At 50.6% G+C, this 24,511-nt stretch overlaps 1 protein-coding gene across 1 annotated transcript; it reads right to left on the bottom strand.

Annotated features, from left to right (window-relative positions):
* Positions 1–715: 715 nt before the first annotated feature.
* Positions 716–23,193, bottom strand: KLHDC4 (kelch domain containing 4). The gene is made up of 12 exons (XM_069026802.1): positions 22,821–23,193; positions 21,694–21,785; positions 20,805–20,883; positions 19,869–19,967; positions 15,368–15,504; positions 10,308–10,400; positions 9,730–9,889; positions 5,079–5,160; positions 3,639–3,847; positions 2,116–2,524; positions 1,549–1,668; positions 716–1,269 (listed from the first exon to the last, which is right to left on the bottom strand). The coding sequence occupies exons 1-12, from the start codon at positions 22,917–22,919 to the stop codon at positions 1,094–1,096; spliced, it is 1,755 nt and encodes a 584-aa protein (XP_068882903.1). The 5' UTR covers positions 22,920–23,193; the 3' UTR covers positions 716–1,093.
* Between the last annotated feature and the right edge of the window lie 1,318 nt (positions 23,194–24,511).

The raw sequence follows: 24,511 nt of genomic DNA, 5'->3' as shown, positions 1-24,511 counted from the left end.
GGATCATCAATAAATGCTTTGTTTTCTCCTCTCACCTGTTATTTCGTGGGGAAGGTCCCTCCCTGTCAGACACATTTTTCTCTCACCAATTAAAGCTCCCTGTCAGCTCCATTTAATCTATGTTCTGTCCTAATTAGCCCGGCAGATCCCAGCCCTGCTCTCCCGAGAGCTGCATCCCTGGGGAAGGCCCTGCCAGAGGAATACCCAAGGCACCTGGAATTCCCTGCACAAGGACAGCCAGTCCTGGTGGCACCTCGAGGCACCACTTGGTTGCTGCAGCACCCACTTGGATCCCATCTGTTGTCCCCAAGGACACAGCGCTGCTCTGCTGGGAAGGAAGGGATGCCTTGAGGAGAGGGGCTGAAACGGGGGAAAAACAAATCCCTGGATCAGCCCACTCCTTCCTGGCCTCAGCAAGGTCTGCAGGTAGGAATTTCACTGGTCATGAAGAGTTCACTTGCAGGACAACTGGGCCAATAGGGGGAAAAACTGGGAGATTCCACAAAGGCAAAACTACAGTGAACACGGAAAAGGAAGAGGTTTCTGTGATGTGCATCTCACAGGTAAGGCAGGAAAGGATTCCCAGGTTTTTCCAGGCATTGCAGAGCTGCTGGTGCACTTCAGAACCGCTGCCTGCAGATCTCACAGCAGGAACTGCAATCCCTTTTCCACACAAGTAGAAAAGCTGGGATGGGATTGAGTGAGCAAAACAAGATGATGTAACCGAGTCAGTTTATTGTAGGAACCCTTGGAGACACGTCCTGGCCCCAGCCAGGAATTTGGGACCAGTGAACCATTGTCATGTGCACAATTTGTCTGGACAGACCCCAAACAACTTTGGAACAACAAAGCCGGTGCTGCACAGCCCAACCTCAGCAGAACAAGTGCTTGGACAGCAATCCTGTTCCTCAGGACCCTCCCACAGCATTCCCAGGAGTAACAGCATATCCAGAGCATCCATCCAGGCCGGTCAGCCCAAAGGCCCTCAGAGCTGGGAAAGGCTGGAATGCCAGGATGGACATCAGGCTGAGCTCAGCAGGGCTGACCACTGCTCCCAACACGTTCCTTCACTCCTGGAGCAGCCTCAGGACATCTACACGGGATCTTCATAGAAAGTCTTGGCCATGGCATGAGCCACCTTGAGCACCTTCTTGTCCTTGGCCTCAGGGCCCATGTGGCTGCGGGCCAGCCTGAGCCAGTAGTGCTCTGTCCTGGCCAGGTACTGGGCCTGGGCCTCCCCAGGCTGCACAGCTGGGTGCTGCTGCTCCCCTGGGCAAAGAGAGGGACAAAGACAGGTCACACACCGCTCACCAGGGCCACATCAGCCAGGCCACGTGGGGCTGAACGTGACAGCCTGAGAATCTACCAGCAGCCAGGAGAAATTCTCTTGTATCCCCAGAGCAATGTACCAGGAAAGCTCTGCTTCTGCTGGAAAACTCACCTGGATGTCAGGGAGACTTTCCAGGCTGGCAGCAGAACCAGGCACTGCACTAAACCCCACTTCGGGTTAGTATGGAGAGTAATTATTAATTATTCATTTATAATTACCTTCCTCATCTTCACTCTCCTCTTCAGAGCTCTCCTCTTCCTCCTCCCCTCCCTCTGCACCTTCCACATCATCATCCTCCTCTTCATCCGACTCCGACTCCTCCAGCCATTCCTGGGTTTCTTTGAGGACAAAGGAAAGAGAAGAGAGGTACAAAGAGATAATTACAGAACAAAGAGAGAATTAAGGTACAAAGAGAGAACTCCAGGTAATGCCCTCGTGCTCGGCAGGACCAGACGTCACTGCCCTGAGACAGGGGGACAGGCAGGAGCATCCCTGAGGGTGGAGCGGAGGAGCTGGGCACAGCAGGATTCCCAGGATGGCTCATGCCACCACAACTCTGTTTCCAGGTCTTGGGTTTCCAAGTAACAGGGCAGAGCTCACTCTACAGTGACCCCAGAGCTCTGGGCCACACAGGTTTCTGGTAAGACACTGCATTATCACACACTCCCAAGGAAAACCTCCACCCCAAGGCTCATCACCGCCCCCGAGGAAGCTCCACAGTTGTTTTTCTCCCCAGTGTTGGCTCCCCTGAAGGCACAGGGAGAGCTGCTCCCAGCAGGGCTTACTTGGATCCATCTCCAGCAGCACCTTCCACTCGTCCATCCTGTGCAGGTCGATGCTGTGCAGGTCACTGAGGGTCACCTGGCGGTCGCCCACCTCGAACATGCCCCCGTACACGTAGAGGACCCCGTGTTTCACTGCCACCATGGCATTGGAGCGTGGGCATGGCTCCACGGGCTGCCCCAGGGCTCCACCTTCCTCCTCCTCCTCCTCCTCTGAGGCAGATCTGTCCTTGTCTTCTGCAGCTCCAGGAATCACCTGCTTGATGGTCATGACGGTGCCATCTTCTGCCACCACTTCCTTGACGATCTCCAGGGGACCTTGGGGAGGCAGCAGCTGCAGCTCCTCCTCCCCAGCAGCCTCTGCCTCAGCCTGTCTGCCACGTCTGCGCTTCCTCTTCTCTGATTTCGGGCCCTGAGAACAGGAATAAAAGGAGATTTTGGGGAAATTGCGTGCCCCTAACAGCAGTTCACACAAACAGCACGGATGCTGCTGGGAAGGAAGTGACAATTCCTATTTTTCATCACAATTTAAAGTCTCAAGTGATCACTGCAGTCCCCTGCTACAGCATGAGCTTCTCCCAGCCTAAAACAAGGAACAGTGGAGGTCCTGGAGAATCCAGGACATGGAATTGCTTCCTCTGTTAAGAGAGAAGCAGCTCTCCTGCTCCAGGTGCCACAAGCACGCAGAGGTCACTGCTCTGTGACAAAGGAAAGTAACCCACGATTCCCTGAAATCACAATTGCTGGGTGCTGAATTACAGCCCATTACCAGGCAGCACTCCAGGTCTTGGAAGTACTGTATGGAAGGGCTGGAGAACAATCAGTTTGGGAAGGCAGAAGCAACCACCTGAGTGGCTGTTTGCCTGTTATTATGGGATTGACTTCTCCATTTGGAGAACAAAGCCAGGAAGGGGCAGGGGGAAGAAGCAGCTGAACCAGGTTTGCTGAACCAGGTTTGCACCTCCCTTGGTGTGTGAGAGTGGCTCAAACACAATCCAAGAGCTGAGCTGAGTTTTGAAGCTCTTGGAGCCAAGGTTAATATTTCATCTCTTCTGGTAGCTCATCAACACTGGGGAGAAGAGGGACAGGTTTGATCCCAAACAGATCTTTCACAGTAGCTTTTAGTGAACTACCTCATGTCAGACTCACAGGTCTGACCTGGAGATGGCCTCAAAAACCACCAGAAACACATTTTCAAGCTGCTTTGATTCATTTTGCAGTCCACAATAATGGGGTAGCCTGATTCCTGGAGGAGAGGGATTGCTCAGGTGCACCCAGAGCTACCAGAAACACAGGCTTCCTCCAAAGAGAGAAAATTCCTTGCTCCATCCCTGGAAGTGTCCACGGCCAGGCTGGAGCAACCTGGGCTCATGGAAGGTGTCCCTGCCCATGGCAGGGGTGGAATGAGAGGCTCTTTAGGGTCCCTTCCCACCCAAACCAGTCTGTGACACTGTGAAAGCTCAAAGAGACCAAACCAGGCCTAAAGGATGTGTCAGATGATTAAATGACTGTATTTAACCCCAGACCTTGAGCTGGGCAGGGAACCAGCGGTTCTTCCCGATGTCATAGAAATAAATGTCATTAAAGAAGTCCCCTTCAATGCTCTCCTCCTCCTCCTCATCGTGCACCCCCCCAAAAAGGAGGCAGCGGTTGTTGGGAGCAGCAGCCACGGAAAAGCCGGACCTGGGAGTGGGTTTCACTCCAGAGGGGCTGAGCCGACTCCACGTCCACCTGTCTGCAATGGAGAGAACAAATGGGAGTGTCAGCAGAGCAGAAGCCTTCGTTGGTTTGTGCATTCCAAAGCCTCCCAGAATTCCAGCAAGGAATTCCATGACCCGTTTTGGACATTCTCATGGTGTTTTCAGAGCTTTCTGGGACATCTTTCAAGAGGCTGTTTGCACCTTTACTGAAGGGTGGAGTTCAGACAAGGCCTGGTCAGATGCAGCCTTCAAGCACCAATAAATGTCCCTCAGTTATCCTATGGAGCCCTCCCACCTTCCATCAGTTCTCTCTACCTTTTCTGCCACCCTGCAGCACTGCCTTACCCCCAAAAATAAACACAGCTCATCCCAAGAAGCCCCAACCAGGCTTTACAAAAGGGCTCAGCAGCAGAACAAGGCTCTTGCTCTATCCCTCTGCTTTTCTCCAACCCCTTCCACTCTGACTTCAGAGCAAATCCCTGAAATGCAGGCTGGTAGAAGCACTGCCAGGCCCTGTGCTTCCAAAGGAACTGCAATTCCAACAAGATAAAACTACAAATAGGAATAATGCAAACAGGGCCTGGAATCCAGACGGTGCTGGTGACCAACCCTCCTCCCCAAATCCCATTCCAGTCAGTCAGGTTTGGAGTAATCAATCACATTTTGAACATTTTAGAAACTCAGCTCCAAGGAAATTGTCCCATTGCCTGAGTGAAGGACAAAATACTCTCTCCTAAGGAAAACCATGGAATTCCCATTCCAATCAAAGATAACCAACGACCCACAATGGGTCAGTCTGTTCCAGAAGTATTGTACCCCATGGAATGGGCCCACACTGGAGCAGGGAAAGAGCTGAGTGATCTCTCCCTGTCCTTATCTCAACCCATGAGTCTCCCATCGGATTTTCTCTCCCTCCTCCTGCTGAGGAGGGCAGGATAGAGCACCTTTGGTAGGCACCTGGCATCCACCCAGGAATACCCCACCCCAGGAGAATTCTGCAATCCCAATGATTTTCTGTTGTGGAACGGGAAAGCACTGATCAAAATGTCCCAGAAACAGAATTTCCAGAATCTGGAAACGTTGTTTTAATTCCCTCCCACATACAAACTGAAGAAAAAAATCACTAAAATCTCTTTTCCTGGATTTCTTCCTGAGCCGACATCAGGGCACAGAGGTTATCACTGAGAGGGATTTGGTCCTTGGTTTTTTTGGTGTGTTATTCCAAGGAAGGGAGAGGATTTCCATTCCCAAGCCTGCAGTGCTCACCTTCCTCCTTGCCTGCCCCTTCAGCCTTCAGCAGGAACATATCCGTGTGCAGGGTGCCTTTGTCCACATCCTTCTTGACCCTCTGCAGGGAAGGGAAACACAGGGATGCTCAGGGAAACAGCTTCAGTGGCCCAAACCATAGAGGGGACCCAACTGAAAAGGCAAATGCTGTGACTGGGCAAGGAGAGGCCACAGAGGAGGCTCTGGAGCATCAGGCAGCTCCAAACCATGGGATTCAAAGCAGGGATACTCCCTGTGATGTGCCACAGTTCCTGGCTGTGGCAGCAGGAAGGGCTCTCCAGGCTGCAGCACACGTTTGTGGGGATTTGTGGCTGTATGGAGACTGTGGGATGCAGGAATTTTGGGACCCAGAAAGGAGAAATCAATTGTCACAAGGGATTAAAACCAACTGCTTTGCAAACAAAGGAAATGGGCAGCACTGAGGAAACAGGAGAGCCAAGGTCCTGCCTTTTACTGTGCCCCAGCCAGGGCCAGGTGCTCTCAAGGGACTGATTTAACTCCTGTAAAAGGCAGCAGATTCCCACTCCCCCAAAGTGGGACACAACAACTTCCCAGGGCTTGTAAGGCCCTCTGGGATTCTGCCCCTGGATGCTGAGCAGAAGCTCTGATCTGCAAGGACCTCATGTGGTGCAGCCTGGTGACCAGCCCAGGCTGTGGGTCCCTGTCACCCACCCGAGACAGCACAGGAGAGGCAGAGGTGACACCTCTGCCCCACTGCAGCTGTGGCATTTGGGGTGCCACACAGCCCTGAGCAACAGGTTCGTCCTCCCAAACAGAAGCAGAAACCCCACTCCCACCCCTACAAAAGGCAACAGCAAGACAGCAGCAAGGGCAGGATGAAAGCTCAGCTGAAGCAATTAAATGCCTGACTTCCAGTGTGATTTCCCTGCTCCTTTCCCTGTAAGCCCTGGATTCCAGTGCTCATGGCAACAGCAGCATTCCAAGGCAGTGCTGTGCCACACCACTGTAGGAGGTCTGTTAATAATGTCATTATCCACCCATCCTTCATGCACAGCTCCTGCTTCCTTGTAATTCCTGTCCTCCTGGGGCCATGGTGTTGCTGGGATGAGGAACTGTGCTCCCAGGATGCCAGTGGGATCCCAGCAGTGGATCCCAAGGTTCAGCCCTCAGAAAGATGAAGAGCAGGATGAGAGTCCTGCTGCACACCTGTACCCTGCAGCTGGCAGGTTTTGTTGTTGCTGCAGGGCCTGGTATCCAATTCCAGGGAATGGTATTCAGTTCTTAGGGAGAGGAGAGGGAAGTGTGTTCCAGGCACCGCACAACTGCACACAGGTGAAGTGTGAGGAGCACAGCGAGATGGGCACGGCAGGAGAGGCAGGGAAGCAAACACAGAGAGAGCAGCTGGCTCCACAACCATCCAAGCTGTGTGGAATAACTGCATTCCTTCCTCCTGAAAAGCTGCCTGTAGTAAACACGCTGTGAGTGCAACATGACAAAGCTCCCTGGGCTCAGAAAACCGCCATGAGGAGGAGTGGGAGTCAGTTTTTGTTGTCACAGACATGCCTGCTTTCCCCAGCTCACAGACACTTCCAGCTGCTGGAGAGATCCATCCCCTCCCAGCCAGGACATGTCTGCCCTGAGCAAATCACTTCATCACTGACAAGAGGTTCCTGCTCCCCCACTGTCCTTTGTGCTTTAAAGTTCCAGGTGTTTGTGTTCCAGCACAAAACTGGCTAGGATATCCACTGTGGACAGCCTGTGGTTTGCACGTGCAGGTACAGTGGGGAGTTACCAGAGCTTTACAGGTATTAGCTGAAATTCCAACTCTGCTGACAGACAGCAAAGAAACTGAGGCAGGGAGAGCTTGGGAAGTGGAATCAGGATTCTCCACGTGCTAAAAATGTCCAATATGAGATCAACAGTGATAAAAAACATCCAAATAGCAGAAGTGTTCAGCAGGCAGAGCTACAGAGGGAGCCAGTCCCACCAGATCTTACAATTCAGGCACTTCAACCCTTCCACGTCTCCCAGCACAATCCACTTCAGCTTTGCGACAACTGCCACTAAAAAAACCCCAAACCAACAACAAAATCCCCACACCCCAGCCATCTCCAGCATCCCAAAGCCCTGTCCACGTGTAACTCCAGCCCTCCCCTGGCCGGTAGGCTGCACCTGCAAGGCGGAGCAGCAGCAGCTCCAGCCCCTCTGTTGCTTAGCAATGGAGAGGCCTCGGTGCTTCACACAGCCCGAAATGCAGCTTGCTGCAGCAAGCCCCATCCCCAGCACGGGAAAGGGCTCAGGACATCTTTAGGATCAGCAGGAGAGCAAGTCTGAGCTCCTCTGGGCATTCTGAGGTGTGCTCTAGGCAGAGCTGGCAGCACCCACATCCCCTTCTGCAGGAGATGACAGAAATTGTCTTTATCGTCTCCAGGCTGCTGATGAAACAGGAGCACACAGACACCACTGTGCTAAGAATCCTGCTTTTTAAAATACCAGGCACCAGCATCTCAAGGCAGTCACACCCAGGGCTGGAAAGCTCCTTTTTCACCATTTGCAGCCGGGTTTGGTCAGGAAAATGCAGTGGCTGGCACAGCAAAGGTGTGTGGGGACCAAGGTGCTGGTCCTGGCTCTGCAAGTCCTAGAGTGCCTCAGACAAGTCACTTCCATCTTTTCTGCCTCTACTTCCCCAGCCAGGAAGAGACTTTTTTATCCAGGTCCCATGAAGGGAATTCAGCCCTGGACTGACAGGCTGTTACTGAGAACAGACTCTCCACATCACTTCTGCAAGTTCAGGACATCAAAGCAGGGACCAAAACTCTGTTTCTGCCTTCCCAGCTCCCTGCCCATCACAGGACAGCAGCCCTGCCATGTCACCACCCTCCTCCAGCACTGTGACAGCCAAATTATGTCCCTATTCAAAAAGAAGAGCTATTATGATTTTCCTCCCCTCTTCCCTTCAAAATTTCCCATCACATGTGTGACTTAGTCCTGTCTCTTCTTAGAACACTCTACATTTGATGAATGGTGCTTTGCTTGGATATTTGCCTGGTTTCAGATGGAAAAATGTCTTCATATGCCCCAAAATGTCTGCACAGCACCCCTGACTGGAGTATCTGCCTCTTTAACTGGAGACAAGGAATAAGTCCTCTCCTGTAGCTGCCCAACTCCACTTAAGTATTGTTTTCTCCACGTCTACCTTCTCCCAAGAGTATCCCAGGCAAACACATTTTCTCCACTTCAAAGCAAACCCAGACACTCAGCTCCACAATCAGCTCTAAGTGAAGACACAATGAGAATTAAATAGCCACACATTAACAGAATTGGGTCTCTCCTAGAGGGGCCATATCCTGCTGAATTTAATTTTCAGGAGCGTGCTGAAGGTTTGTTGTTCCTAAAGGCTGCAGAGAAAATTCTGTCCAGAGCTTTGGTCAGTTTGTGCTACAACAGCAGAGCCTGTCAGGAATGGCCCCTCAGAGAGAAGCACACAGAGCTCTCTACATGACAAAGGAAGGAGACTTTTAACATCTGTTTAAAATGTCTTGTTCTAATGGAATGTCTGTTTTGCCTTAATGGAGTGTCTGTCTTAATGGAAAAGCTGTTTTTCAAGCTGCAGAGAACCTCCCTCAGCTCTTAGCCTTGCCCAGTGCCCTGCCAAAGGCTGAGGGCAGCTTTGCATTCCCCCCATCCCTTCTCCTTCATTTTTAGCAGCCCACAGCAACCCAGAGCAGAAGTGGAACAGAACCAGCTGCAAACACATGTGACTGCTGTATTTCCATGGGGCTTCCAGGAGAGCTCCACACCTAGCAGAGTATGCAGGCTCCTGCTTCCTTCCCACCCTCAGGAGGGAGCAAACAGGACAGACAAGGGAAGAGGACAAAGCTCTTTCAGGTGGGAAAGGCTCTGAGTCGTTACTGCTGTTGAATCCAACGCATATCTGATGAGGCAGAGCCCAAAGCTCAGGCCCTGAGGAGGCATAAATGCTTCTAAATATACAGAGAGACTGACTCCCTTCTCTCCCCTCTCCCTGCTTCCCTCCTTTGTTCATTTATTCCCCTCAGAAGAACAAGGCGTCCTCCTCCCCCAGCTGGAAGCGCTGCCTTTCCATGGGAGCAGCAGGATCCAGGGCCTCTGCCTGCATCCCCAACACGAAAAGCTTTTGCAGGAGCCTTCTCCTCAATGAAACACTTCCTTCCTGCTGCCCAGCACGGAGACAGGGATACCTGCTCAATGAAGAATGTGCTCCAAAGGGCTCTCTGGAATAAATTCCCAAGATTAACGGAGCAAGGAGCAGAGCTGGGGGAGTCTGGTGCTTATCAAAAGTCTTTTTTGGCTTATTGAGTTTTCTCCCTCACCTCTGCCACTGATGGCACAAAATAAAAGTCTCCTGGCAACTGCTGCTTCCAACCTGCAAGTGCTGAAACACAAAGGAATACCTGAGAATGCTTTAAGTTGCCAAAAAAATGTCATTTCTCCCAGTTGCTTATTCCTCCCTCGGTGATATCAATTCCTTATATTGGATTAGAACAGCAGGGAAAACACAGAATTCATTTGAACCAAGATTAGCCCCTCAACCAGCAGAACTGCATGGAAAAGAAGCCATAATTAGAAGATGCCTGTTTTGGTCCCCAGCCTGTGGACAACATCGGACTTAGCACAAAGTGTCCCCCACCTGTTTGGAGTAGCCTCCATAGATGATGATGTTGCCCTCGGGAGTGGGAGTCATCTGACAGCCAGATCTTGGAGCAGGCCCAATCCCTGCTGGAGCCAGCTTGCTCCAGGTGAAGGAGTCCAGGTTGAAGGCGTACACATCGTTGTAGTAGATGTAATCTCTAGGGAGAGCACACGGGCACAGCACGTTTTGTGATGGGCACGCTCAGGACAGGCTAAAACAGCACTTCAGAGCTCTGCTCCCAGCCCCATGACAGCCTAGCTGTGATCCCACAGCATGGCACACCCCACTGGAGAAGATGTTTCTACAAAATAAGGATCTGGTAAGATTCAGAGGCCAAAAGTGCTGGACTGAGCTTTGGCTACAAGGATGGGCAGCTACTTCAGTGCTACAATGATTTCTCCCACACCTGAAGACTTTAAATCAAGATCTCTTGTCTTTCTAACACAAGAATCTACTTCAGTCCCAGTTCTGCTGAGGATAATCCTCCCATTACCACTCAGATATTTCTGCTACTGGTGAAATTTTGTTGCCTTTTTTAAGGAGGACTCAAACCCCCAGCCACCCCTGCAACCCACCTTGCACTCTCATGGAAACCTCCAAAGATGATCAGCTGCCTCTTGCACGCAACCATCCGGTGTCCACTTCGTCCAGAGGGCCCTCCTGGTGCCCTGAAACACAAAGAAATTCCATTTCTCAGCCAAATCCCCTTTCCTGGTAGTGCACCAGGCCTTTTTTGTTGAAGTCACTGGCAGCTGAGCTGGCTGAGCTCAACCTCTCCTGGACATGGGAACCGTGGGGAACGTGGTTGCCTCAATCCATGTCTGCTTTTCTCCTGAACAGGACGTGTGCTCTTCCTGGAACTCTTGGGATGGCAGCACAGGCAATTTTATTCCTTGAGATAAACCATCCTAACAGCACCCAAAGTCTTTTCAGTGATGACTCAGGAGCTGATTTTTCAGGAGAGTTTAATGAACAGCGCTTGTACAATTACAGGGAAGACACTCCAAACGGAGATGTTTTCTCCAAGCACTGAGAGACAAAACCTGGCTCTGACATCCCCCCTCCTTCAGTGTCTTAGGAAATCACATACCCACAACACCTTCACTCATCCACCTGCAGTTTGGGTATGACACCAAACCAGTGAAAACACTTCATGAATTACTCAGATTTCCTCAAGAACAAAGGTATCGCAGCAAAATAAGTCATCATTATCATCATTATCCTACTGAAGGAGAGCAGTGATAGATGGGACGTTGAGAAGGAATTCTTCCCTGCAAGGGTGGGCAGGCCCTGGCACAGGGTGCCCAGAGAAGCTGTGGCTGCCCCTGGATCCCTGGAAGTGTCTGAGGCAATGCTGGACAGGGCTTGGAGCAACCTGGGATGGTGGAAGGTGTCAGGGTTGGAACTGGATGAGCTTTAAGGTCCCTTCCAACCCAAAGCATTCCATGACTGTGACTCACTCTGATCCTACACGCTCAAAAGCAGCTACACATCCCTGCTCTGCTCTTCCAAGCTTTTCTGACCTTTCAGTTAGATGTGCTGCTTCCACTTCCAAAAACAAGCAACACCCCCTCCATCTGTCACATCCGAAATGCTCCCGAGGAGCCGGGCACCTGGACACCATTCCAACATGGATTCTCCTTCCTTCACGTTCACCCACAGCATCACATGAGAGACAACAAAAACAACTCCAAGAACTTTCAAACAAAGCCAACTTTAGGCCAAACTGGAGGGCGAACAGGGTTTGCTGCGTGTGTTCTTCCCTGCCCCCATGGTGGAATCCATCCCGTTTTCCCTCGCTGAGGAGTCTCCCAAAGTGCCCAGCTGGCACCACTGAGCCCAGCAAGACTCCTCCAACAGGCAGCCTTAAGGTGTGGAAGTGACTGCACAATCAGGGCCTAAATGAAGTTGAAAACAGCAGCAAAACCTAAAGCCACAACCCCGCCCCCCACCACACTTGGAGTGGCAGCAGGGAGCTGGGAATGTGGTGATGGATTTCTGTGGAGAGGGAAAATGAGGGCCCTTATTCACCATGGAAAATGACAACCTCACCCCTGTGATAATGAGAAACTCCACCAGAACAGCAGTGTTTGGGGAAGACTGAATTAATATTGATTGCTTGGACTCTTTATTCTAACAGAGAGGAGGTTTTTCCAAGCATTTACTGGGTTTTTAAGTATCACCCTGCAGAACAGCACCTCTGGTATTAATTTCATCAAGCCCTGAAATCATTATTTTCTCTTGCTGTAACAAAGCTCCCGTGTCATTATTCCAAAAGATGGCACTTTTAAAATCACCTTTTTATTTTTTTTAAGGAGAGAATGAATTAAAACCCAACATGACCACTAAAATCCTGTTCCCAGAGAGTATCTCGTGCCTTGTTTCTCAAGCAAGTTTCCTCCAAGTTCAAAATCAATCCTGAACAATAAAAAGTTTACTCATTGATGTGTTTTAATAAAGCTCCCACCTATGCAGAATTAACTCCGAAGCACAAATGGCACAGTCAGGCAGGACTGGCAGTGATGCAGAACCTCATTCCTGCTCCAGAAGGGTCTTCCTGCAACTTGTTTTCCAACTACAAACTCTTCCCTTTTACCTGTTTCACTGCTCCTGGTCCCAAAGAAACCTTTTGGAAATGGTTTCCCAGACTTTATGATTAATGCTCTATTTCATGGGGTTGACACCAGAAAGCAGACGTGTGGGAGGGAGCTGTAAATTCTCCAGACTTTTTTTAAAAATAGATTAAAAAGTCTGGCTGAGGACTGGCTCTACACATGTACAGCATGAGGCTGATCTGAGCTGCTCCATAAGGAATTTCCTTTTGCTCATGGAGTTACTCTGGGGCTTGTAGTAACAAACCAGACCTGAATTCAGCCCCCAGATTCATGAATTACTTGTCCCAGTGGCTACAGGCTGCAGGAGTTACCTCTTCATCCAGAGAACGCTCAGGTGAAGCTTGGGAATGTTCAATAATAATAAAAGTGGGGGTGAAGAGAACATCCCAGCAAAGGGGCACTTCAGGACAGAGCACTTTTATCCTTCAGAGGAAGCTGAACTCAGGATTTGTGTTGTTTTACGCCTTTCCCTGTGAATGCCCCAGTGTTGGGGTCAGTGGCACGCACAGATTCTGTCCCCTCGTGTTTGGACACTCAGGTGGAAGGTGAGAAAGGAAAACACAACTGGCACAGGGCCCAAAATCCTCAATTCCAACCCCTTGCGAAGTCAATCCACAGTTGTACATTTGTTTCCTGATCTGCCAAAGAACCAGCTCATTTCTGGGCTGACAATCTACTTGATTTACACCAGAACACCCTTCTTTTCTTTAAGCACCTTCTACCTGGTGTGGCAGGACCTGATTTTTCTGGTGAGCAAGGAGAGGCATCTATCAGACACAGCCCTGTGCTGGGCCATCCTGCTCTGCAAGGACTGCTCCACTTCAACAGACACTGGTGAAACTGGGATATTTACAGCACCACATCCCACCAAATCCTACAGGAAGTATCATCAGCATTCCAGAATTTCAGTGAAGGGAGCTCCACTGGCTCAAATGACAGCTCCAGAGGAGGGATGTGGCAGTTCCCAAGCACCAGCCCCAAGGATGCTCCCTGTCTCTCCCTGAGGGAGTGCACTGGGCCACAGGGAGCTGAGGGGGAATGTTCTGTCTAGGAAGGAATGAGGCAATTAGGTTAAAATATTGCTGCTCCAAGGCAGGGTAACAAACAGTTCATGGACGGAGGAAACCTCGTGCATCACACACAAGATAAGGTGGTTGCACTAAGTCAAAGTCAGCTGCTGGCACGGCTTCTAACGGGCTGGGATTTGCTGTGTTTGGATCATCTTTGTGCATGCAAAATGCAAGGAAACACAGCTAAATCTTGCTAAATATAGCAACTTTGAACTCTGCCAGGCAGCCTGGCACCACTGTGCTCTGTGCTAGGAGAAAATGGAGCTGCACTTCCCCAGCACAGGGAAGTTTTCACAGTTAGTCAAGGTTTTCTCTTCCCAAGCGTTTTACAGACAAGCCCCTCACAGCACCAGGTTTGTGGCAGGAAGAGTAGGCCAGGAAGGACAATAAAACTGCCTGGAATCTGAACTGTGGGGCTGGAATAACCAGATTTTCTAGAATTTCAAGTTTAGATCACAGCAGGGTCATCTTGGACAAACCAACACATCAAACCCACCTGGAATGGGGCACTTGTGATCCCTCCCATGGGAACAGAAACGGAAACTTTGCCTCTCTTGTCCAGACATTTCACCACAAATAATTAATTCTCTTTATTATTTGCACTAAAATGATGTCTTCTACACCCAGCTCTAGTCTGTACCCCATGTCTGCCACCTGGCATTTATTGGGGTAACACTGGCACCACACTGGATACATGGAACTCTTCCTTGGCCCGTGTGAAGGCTCTTTGTGCCAGGGATGGTTCCCCACCATGACCCAGCAAATGGGAAATGCTGAGGGAAGTGAAGTGCAGCAGGTGTCATGATCAGAGTTTTAAAAGAAGCTGGAAAAACTCCCTTGCAGAACTCAGCAATCATCTCAACAATTTCCTTTTCCCTTTTCCAAGGAGGCTCCTGATCAAGATGCCATATAGAAAGGCAGAGAGGCAGCAGAAGCTGGATTTTCATGCTCAGCCAGGTCAGCATTAAAACAAAGCCATTCCCTTCCATTGCATCATTAATGCAGCTCCTGGAGCTCAGCCCAAGGATGGGAGATGTGCTTTGTCTGATTCCAACACTGGGACCAGGACATGGGTGTTCCCAGAATTCCAGCAAGAGCCACCCAAACATGGCAGGAAGCTCAAATGGAGGAGGCTCCAAATTCCCACTTGTCAGGCACTATCAATGTTCCCACTTTGCAGGGAGAGGAGAGAAAGGTGAGCCAGGCACAGTGAGTCACTCTGAGGCCTCAGGCATGTGCCAAGGCAGAGCTCATCCCAAATCACCCTCAGCTACTGTGCAAGCAGAGACAGACACAGGTAACAGACCCCAGACTCTTAACAGGGTGAGAGACACAGATTACAGATCCCATGCCTTAATAGGGTGGAAAAGGATCAACGTGGGCAGATCTGGTGTTCCCACCTGAAGGAAGAACATGGAGCTCCTAAGTGTTCAAAAGCTGCTGCTTTTCCCAGCGCACTTTGAGGGTGGATCTGGAGCTCCAGCCCACCCAAAGCTGTGTTCTGAGTACAAGACAATCTCAAAGCCAAGAGGAAGCCAATGCCAAACTCAGACCCAAAGCCAATTTCCTGCCTCTCAGTCCACTGGGTGTCATGTCAGAACTCCTCTCAGGAAAACACAAACGTGAGCAGCCAAAGCGAGGAGCCAAAGGTTAAGGAAACATCAACAGAGGACTTTGGGCCAGATCCACTGAAAATATTTACACCTTCACTCCTGTCAGAAACTACCAGGGCATTTGGCACCTGTTTACTTTGACAGGTCTCAATCACTGGCTTGCTTATCCCAAGGAATCTCAAGGCAGCAAATGCCAGTTACCAGGGATGAAGCTGGCTCCGTGGGTAAATACAAACTGGCTTCTCCAGTCAACTGGGAGATCTCCAGGGATCTCAGGGATCACTGATCCAAATTTCTTGGCAAAAACATGGTCCAGACATGAAGGCCTAGCACTTACTTGATCTGCTCCCAGGTCTTGGTGGCCAAATGCAGGACCCAGAGATCCTTGTAGTGGTAGAACTGCTCCCCGTTGGGAGAGGCAAACTCCCCCCCGAAGATCCAAAGCTGCCCCCCAGCCGTGGGCACCACAGCTGCCTGCAGGAGAGGGAAGAGCTGGATCAGAGCAGGATTCTAAAGCAGGCACAGAACTTCACCAGCCAAGCACATGGCTCCAAATCTGAGGGAACAACAGCAGCTCTCTGGGGCTGAAGGAAGGAGAATTTGGAATAAAAGGTACTCAGTGTTTAGCACACCTTCCCTAGAGCAAGGGAAAGATGGCCAAGGAGCTGGGCTCTTCCCACTTCCTAGGGGAAGTTCAAAGTTTCCTAGGAAACATCTTGGGATTAGTTTAACAAAAACTGTTCGACTCCCTCTGTTCAAAACCAAACAAACAAAAAAAAAGAAAACAGAACAAAAAAAAGAACCAAACACAGAAGGAAATGTGCAGCATTTGGACAAGAGGAGAGACTGTTACTGCTTTGATTGTGTCATAGCAGAGAGGGGTATTTTTATATTTTTTTGGCACAGAACAGCACCAAAACACCTTTGGCATGCAAGCTGCCAGTTAAAAGCAGGGAGGAGAGCAAGGCTCTACTTCATTAAAATTATCTGTATTAGGACCAAGGAAGAAGGAAGGAATCCCAAAAGGGAAATGCTGTGGCTGTGCAATTTTCAATTTGTGTTTTCTTCCAGGGTACCCATCACAGATCAACTCTGGGATAATCTCTTTCCTCACAAGGCTTCATTCCCTGCCTGTCTCTCCCAGCAAAAAAAGATTTTTAGCCCCACACAGGACCATGCCCTCCCATAAACCAGCCCAAACATGAAATGATTATGTAAGAAAATCCAGGGTGTGCTTTCAGGCAGGATTTGTGGGAACATGAAGTTACCTAAACAAAGCAGATATGTGCCTGAATTCCATGGGCATCCTGTGCTTAAAAGCTTAAGGGGAAGGTTTATGCAACAGCCTGCTCATACTTGTGGGTGACCTTTCCAAGAGCTGCCTTGAAATTCGTTGACAAAACCAAACCTTTTCCTGGAACAACTGCCAACACCTGCCCTTAGCTCCTCTCACCTCAACTCCAACAGTGGATTGTGTATCAGAGACCAGGGATGACAAATAAAACTAAAAACATGCACCTGGCACCCCCAGACACATTTCTGTTTAACTCTGAGCTATGCATTAAAGCCACAAGGAAGACAAACCAGTCAGCCCGTGAGGCTGAACTGTCCCCTGTGAAACCATAATTAATTATCAGACAGGAAACACTGCTGAAAGCAGGACTCCTCAGATTATTGTTGTTGTAATCCAGCTGCAGCTCCTGATCTGCTCCCTTTGGATGGAGCTGCTCGACAGCCACCTGCTGGCTACTGGAATGCAGCCTCTGAAATCAAGTTCTAGTCAGAACAACATAAAGCAGCCCAAAAATCAAGTCTTTCAATTCAAGGATACGCAGCTCGGAGCAAGACTGGCACTTAGTAACATAACAAAGGGATATGAACCTAATTGGGGTGTTGCATCTTACCAGGGAGCTCTGGAGAGCTTTGGGATGGGTAGGAAAAGGACATTCACATCCTGTATGGCAGCTTTGGGAAGGTACCAGTCACCCACTGGCTGCAGCAGGGTAAGAAAATTTATCAGCTGGTGAGGGCCAAAGACCTGCAAGAAATACAAGTCTTTGGTCCGGTTTCTACTGTGCAGGTGTTCACATAAAGTAAACAAACCCAAATCCTTCATCCTCACAAGCAGCCAGTGACCTGGATTTCCAGAGAGGTGGATAAGAGCCCAAGTGCTCCCTGCTGGCAGCAGTGGCAGTGTCTGGGATGCTCATGGATGTAGGGCTGTGGCCATGAAGGCAATAAGGCACTTTGGTCAAATTCCAGTTTGAAAATCCAGGGCCCCCTGGGATTATGCATTTGAGCTGGTCCTTGTACAATGCAGCAAAAAGAATTCATTTCTAAAGAAGAATCGCCCCCCTAGCTCTGCTGGAGTCCTGCCAGATCAACAGATACAACCCCAAACCTTCATGATGTTGGGGTCCCTCCCCTGCCATGTAGCCCTGAGGGAGGCACGGGGTTTCCCTGCCCCTGCTCAGCCTCGTTCCCCATTGGTTGGTTTGTGTTCCCCTGCGCGGGCAAAGCAGCTCGGGCCCCGACTGTAAGAGTCTCTCGGCAGAGCCCGGCCATGCGGCTGGGGAAATAAACATCTCTGAAACATCTAGCAAGAATCCGTCCGTATATATTTATTTCTTTTTCACGGGACTCCTGGTTTGATATATGCGTGTTGCAGTATCCCCGCTGTAACATATGGTGGAGAATGCGGGCAGAACGATCCCCGTGACTGATTTGTGTGAGTAAACCCTGGAAACTTTGGATTCCTCTTCTTGGTTTTGTTTTGCTATTGCATATCTGGACTATGGAAGAATCGTGGGAAATGGGGCTCTCTGAGCCACAGAAAAAAATGTATCTAGAAGTAAAAGGGATCCTTGAACAACAAAACAAAAAAGTATTGGAACCGGGAGATCTTGAACACTTTTTTATCTGGCTTTTCAAAGAGTTCCCCTATATTTCTCGAGACTTACTTTTTGATATCAAACCTCCTGGATATTCTCAGGAGTGTTTCTGGAACGAGATCTGTGATAAGCTAAGGGATGGACTAGCGATAGAAGCTCTCCGTGGATCCTTTATAATCAGTGACGCTCTTCAGGAGCATCTGTATGATCCCATTACCCCTAAAGCAGAAGATCATACTTCTCCCGTGGCCGAGACCGCGTGGCGGCCACCCCAGGAGTGTATGACTGCAGCCGTGCCAGCGGAGGTGCCTGCGCTGGATGTGCCCGGCCCCCTCGGGAGCGCGCGCCTTACTGCGGACCCCATCCCTGTCTCGGGGTCCCCAGCCACCCGGCCGCGAGTGAGGGAGCGACACCGCAGGCGCCATGGGTGCCGTGGGCCACGAGCAGCCAGGAACCGGAGGTCAGCGTGGAAGCCCGCTCTGTGCATACGGCTCGGAGAGCCCTATGCAGGGAGAAGCGGCGGTTTCCACAGCGACACGAGAAGCCGCGCAGTGCAGCGCCGAGCCGGAACGGGGCCGCTCTCGAAGCAGCGTGGAGTTTGCGGAGCGGAGCCGTGCAGAGCCCAGACAGGCGCTGGAGCGGGGCCGTGCAGAGAGCGCAGAGCGGCCGCGGCGCGGGGGCCTGACCGAGACGTCGGAGTCGGCGAGGCGGCGGCCACGCGGGACCAGCAGCCACGACAGACACGCAAGCACGTGATAGGAGACGTTCTAGCAACGAAAATCACAGGAACTGTGAAATGGTACAATGTGAAAAACAACTATGGATTTATAACACGAGATGATACAGGGGAAGATTTATTCATCCATAGAACTGCCATTAAAAGGAATAACCCTAAAAATTACCTGCAAAGTGTAGGAGATGGGGAAGTTGTTCAATTTGATATAGTGCAAGGAAAGAAGGGTTTACAAGCAGCGAATGTTACTGGGCCTGGAGGTATTCCCGTCAAAGGCAGCCGTTATGCACAAAATTATAAACAATATCCATTCCAGCAATTTCCCTACCCACAGCCTAATTTCCCCTTTTACCCTATACCCAATATGAACCCTTTCCTAAGTTTACCCTATCCCCAGTTTATTCCCAATCCGTTTTTTCATCCATGGTTTCCCTCACAAACCCCTGCCTTTGCCAATTGTTTCCCCAAAAATCCCTTTCCGATGCCGATGGGGGGATGAAAAGGGGGAGGAAAGAAATTAAACCCTCTCCTGCCTCAGTTTCCCCACAGGCATGTCCAGAGAGTTCTGTCTCCCTTCTGTCAGCCCTGAGATGTTCCACAGAATTTGTTTGGACATTTAAAGACTCAGGAGGGTGGCTTGTTTTGTTTTGAAACTGTTCTTGTTATGTTTATCCAATTGTCTTCATTCTCCTTTTATTAAAATAAAACGGGTGAGATGTTGGGGTCCCTCCCCTGCCATGTAGCCCTGAGGGAGGCACGGGGTTTCCCTGCCCCTGCTCAGCCTCGTTCCCCATTGGTTGGTTTGTGTTCCCCTGCGCGGGCAAAGCAGCTCGGGCCCCGACTGTAAGAGTCTCTCGGCAGAGCCCGGCCATGCGGCTGGGGAAATAAACATCTCTGAAACATCTAGCAAGAATCCGTCCGTATATATTTATTTCTTTTTCACGGGACTCCTGGTTTGATATATGCGTGTTGCAGTATCCCCGCTGTAACATCATTCCACACTGAACACTTCCAGAGGACACCCAGGGATCAGAGCACCTCGGACAGCCTTGGACAGGCCCCTCAGCAGAAGAGCTGAAGTGACACCACTGGCAACTCATTATGAGCAGAACAAAGAGAGGCAAGAAACCCTCAGGAGGTGAAAAAATTAAAACCCTCCTCCCAAATAATCTTTAAAACAATCCCAGCTGCTGCTCTGGCAGCCAGAGCTTTACCTGGTGAGCACAACGCCTCGGGGGTGGGTTGGGGATCTCCAGTTTGGCCCAGCTGTTCTTCCTGATGTGGTAAATGTACAGCTCATTGTACAGGAAGGTCTGTGGGACAGGGACAGGAAACAGCAGCTCAGCTCAGCTCAGTTCTGCCTGGTGGAATTTGGGTGAAGATTGCAAAGCACAACCTCCTCTGCGGGAAGGGAAGGACAAGAAACTCCTGCACTGCATTGGGAGGCAACAACTGTTCCACTGGGCTGGGAATGTTCTTACCCAAACCCTTGGTGACAGCCTGAGATACCAGGATTTAAAAAGCTGGAGCTTAACACAGATGTTCAGGTTAAAGCTGCTCAACTCCAGAGCAAAGAACAGCTCCAGGTGGTAAAAAAGGCAGAATCAGTTTAGCTCATCACACTGGGTAACCCTGAGGTGACCAAATATCACTGCCAGGCTGGAGTTTCCAGGGCAGTTTGTCTCCAGGAGCACAACAACCACTTGCAACCTGCAGCAATTCAGGAGCAAGAGTGCTCCTGAGAGCAATAATTTGCTGCTACTCCCACCTCCAAGGCAGGCAGTGCCTTGCCAGCAGCAAAGGTGCAGAAATATCTTGTTTTGAGAAGTGGAAGAGATTCTTTTCTAGTTATCCCAAATGAGGGGCAGATATGGCTACAATTAAGTCTGGAGAAATTATGGAGCCCTGAAATATTGATGCTGAGACAATCACTCTGACTCCTTAATGGGTTCCAGCGTGTCTCCTTCCTGCCAACTGCTCAGCCATGAGACAGACCCATGGCAGAATTAAAAGGCTATTTTGCTCTCATTCAGGGACAAATACATATTTTATGACTCTGCCTTGAATTTCCCTTCAAATGAGACCCGTGCAAATTACAGGAAAAGGAGGGAGGGGGCAGATAAAGAAAAAGAAAATGAAGTATACATTACTTTTTGGCCATTGAAATATTCACCTCCAAAAAGGATCAGCTCGTCTCTCTCGGGGTGAGCACAGAGGGAGCAGTTCAGCCTGAAAGAAGAACAAGGATGGAAAAAACAGATCTGAAAGTCCTTAAAACCCTGAACCTTGGAGCCTTTAACTCAGGCATCAGCACCTCTGCCCTCCAGCCACAAAGGTCTCTCTATCATCTGCCAAATTACCCTCCTGTGATGTTCACCCCAGGGCTAAAAACTTCTCCAAAGAAATTAATCTCTTCCATAACTTCCACCAAGATGAATTGGGCACTGTCTGAGAGCCTCTCCTATTTCAGGAGCACACGTTACTCTGTGATTTAACTCCCCCTTTGACGTGAGCTCCTGAATTTTAATGCTGGTGTGGCAGGAACAAAAATGACTTTTATGAGGGCCCAGAACTCTGCACTGTCTCCTCTCCATTTATCTGTGTCATTATTCTGCACTTGCTGCTGGTCACTGCTCTCCTGAATAGCCCAAGTACGTGAACCCCACTTTAATAAAGTGCTTTTTACCTCATGACACATCCTTTTGCCTCTGAATTCCCTTCAGCCCTCTAGTCCAAATCCAAAACTTCCTCTTCACTTTTATTTTCCCTCAAAGCCCTGAAATCTGACTCTGCGTTGCCTCTTTTGTGCTGATGGGATGGTTAAAAAGCGGATTTTGGCACCAAAACGTTTTTGGTTCCTTTTTTAACCAGGTATTCAGTATTCTAGGCGTTTCATAACTCCAGATATCAGGTATTTTCTAACTCCAGATATCAGCTATACCTTCCACTCTTGGGAAATAACTTTACATAAATAAATGCCATTAAAGGCACCCCCAACTGCTCTGCAAGTGGCAGCCAAAGCCTCACACGAGCTCTTACCTGGGTGAGGGGGGTGGGCACGACAACTCAATTACTTGTGTCTTTTTAGCATCCAGACTCTGGAATTCTGCTATCAGGGCTTCAAGATCCTCCTGGAAAAAAAAAGCCAGATATGAGCTCCTTGACATGCACAGAAGCACACATGAAATCAGCACTCACTCCCACAACCTCCCTTAAAAAAAAAGAACGGAAAATCCTACCTAATTACAACTGGAAACTCTTTTATATCCAGAGAAACCTCATGTTTCTTTATTCCCTTTCAACTTCACTCAATCAAAGCCAAAATCTGCCCCCCAAAACTGCTGACAGACCAAGGGCAGAAGCAGGAAGGAAGTTCTCAGCCAGGGTCTCTCCTACAACCCCACTGCTCATCTCCTCCCTTCAGGTCACCTTTCTGAAGGTGTGGGCCAAGCAGAGATTTCCAAAGTGTGGGAATTTTGCCTCTGCAGCATGTAATCAGCTCTCCCTGCATCCAGGACACATCTACAGGGACACTTTCCATGTCATTAAGCCACTAACACCACGTTTTGAACAGGGAAGAGTCACTCGGAAAAGGCTTAAATGCAAACAGCCCCTTGAAGAGTGCGACAAACAAAGATTTTTGTTTGTTTTTAAGACCAGAAGGATGAAGGGGATAGAAAGCAAAAAGGAGCCTTAAACTGTGCTTTCCTGTCTTTCTTTTACACCTCCTGTCACACACAATGGACGCCATGCGATTTAACCAAGTAACTGACTCAGCTTAGAATCAGAAAATCAGGGACTTTAAAGCTCATCCCATTCCACCCCTCCGCCATGGGCAGGGACACCTTCCACTATCCCAGATTGCTCCAAGCCCCGTCCAGCCTGGCCTGGAACACTGCCAGGGATGGGGCATCCCTGGAAGTCCAAGTTCAAGGAGGTTTGGACACGGCTCTCAGGCACGTGGTGGATTGCTGAGGTGTCTGCGCAGGGCCGGGAGTTGGACCGGATGATCCATGTGGGTCCCCTCCAACTCAGGATATGTTCCCTGAGCCACACTTTCCCTGGACAGCCCAGGTTCCGTCTGGACTCGCTCCTTTGCTGCCAACGCTGCCCTCAACCTTCCCCCGCACCCGCAGCGGCCCCGCGCCCTCACTCGCGCCCGTCACCTCCTCCTTCTTGGCTCTGCGGGACACCTTCTTCTCCATCTTCGCCGCCGTCTTCTCGGCGCCCTTCCCCTTCTTGTCGCGCTTCCCCTTCTTCCCCATGGCGGCGGGGCCGGGATACCCCGGGATTCCAAAGGGATCACACCGGGACGGGGTTGGGATACCCCGGGAATCACAACACCGGGATCACACCGCGCTGGGATACCCCGGGATCACACCGGGCCGGACCGGGATACCCCGGGAATCACACCGAGATCACGCCGGGCCGGGATCACACCGGGATCATAGCAGGCCGGGATACCCCGGGAATCACCCCGGGAATCACGCCGGGCCGGGCCGGGATGCCCCGGAAGGCCCCGGGATGCGGCCGGGACGAGGCCGCTCCGCCCCGGCCGCTCCTTGTGCCGGGCGGCAGCGCCCCCTACCGCACCAGCGGACTCAGGACTGAGGGAGCGGTGCGGGAGCTCCCTGAGCCGGTGTCAGGAGCCCCGCAGGGCCGGGGAGAGGGGTTAATGCAGCCCCGCACACCGGGCAGCACCGCCCGCACAGCCCTGGCACAGCTCGGACACGTCGGGATGTTCTGTTTGTTCTGATGCCCGCCCCGAGGAGAACGTGGAACCCACAAAATGGCCCCCTCCCCTCACACAAAATGGCCCCCCCTCAGGGGAGGGCATGGAGGGGCACCGGCTCGAGGGGAGGCTCAGGCTGGACAAGGGGACGGTGCCAGGCTCTGTTCAGCGGTGCCCAGTGACACGACAAGCAGCAATGGTCATAAACTAAACCACAGCAAGTTCCACCTCAGTGTGAGGGTGGCAGAGCCCTGGGACAGCTGCCCAGGGAGGTTACGGAATCTCCCTCTCCGGAGACATTCCAAACCCACCTGGATGCATTCCTGTGTCACCTGCTCCAGGTGGCCCTGGCTTGGGCTGGATGATCTCCAGAGGTCACTTCCAACCCTAAATATTCCATGATTCTGTGATGAGGATCGATTTATTTAGGGTTGTTAAACATTGGCATCAGTTTTCCCCATCCCTGCAAGTGTCCAAGGAAGGCCTGGATGTGACACTCAGTGCTCTGAGCTGGTGACAAGGTGGGGATCAGTCACAGGTTGGACTCAAATGATCCCAGAGAACTTTTCCAACCTCAGTGATCCCGGGATGCTGTGATTCCATCACCTGAGATGTGAGCCAGGCCTGCGGGAGGCCCTGTGCAGAAATAAAATAAAAATAAACCACGGGCAGAATTCCCCAGGGATTTGGGCGTTGTGCAAGTGTTTTCATTTCCAGCTGCACGTCTTTGGGAATGGGGTTTATCCAGGCCACTCTCCAAGTCCTGAGTTGTTGGAGAGCCAAAGGAAGTACAGGCGCTGTCAGGCAATGCCAGGCAGCTGCTTTTTCCCTCAGTGATGGAGAAGGAATAACGATGATTTATATAGTATTTACACAGATGCTGAGCCCAGGGAAAAATTCCTGGGAAAACACCTACTTTGAACACCTAAGGGTGTAAATAGGGGTTGGAATGCATCTTGTTGCTGTGCATTTATCCCACTGCACATCAGAATTGCCACCATGATTGTTTCTTGCTGAGCAGAAGGAATAAAATCATTATCTTTTTCACTGAATTCCCACAAAACCCCTCATTTCCTGGAAGCAGGGTGGTTTTCACCACCCCAAACCAGCGAGGATCTCCACAGG

This window comes from Aphelocoma coerulescens, chromosome 11 (assembly GCF_041296385.1).
Source record: "Aphelocoma coerulescens isolate FSJ_1873_10779 chromosome 11, UR_Acoe_1.0, whole genome shotgun sequence".
Lineage (NCBI taxonomy): Eukaryota > Metazoa > Chordata > Aves > Passeriformes > Corvidae > Aphelocoma > Aphelocoma coerulescens.
Note: the sequence above shows the minus strand (reverse complement) of the source record. Positions and strands in the feature narration are given on the sequence as shown.

Excerpts from the sequence above, each read along its gene's own strand:
- KLHDC4 (XM_069026802.1), bottom strand. The coding sequence starts at position 22,919 with ATGGGGAAGAAGGGGAAGCGCGACAAGAAGGGGAAGGGCGCCGAGAAG. Across the intron at positions 10,401-15,367 it reads AAGACCTGGGAGCAGATCAA|GGCACCAGGAGGGCCCTCTG; the intron begins GTAAGTGCTAGG and ends TTTGTGTTTCAG. Across the intron at positions 1,270-1,548 it reads GGAGAGTGAAGATGAGGAAG|GGGAGCAGCAGCACCCAGCT; the intron begins GTAATTATAAAT and ends CTCTTTGCCCAG.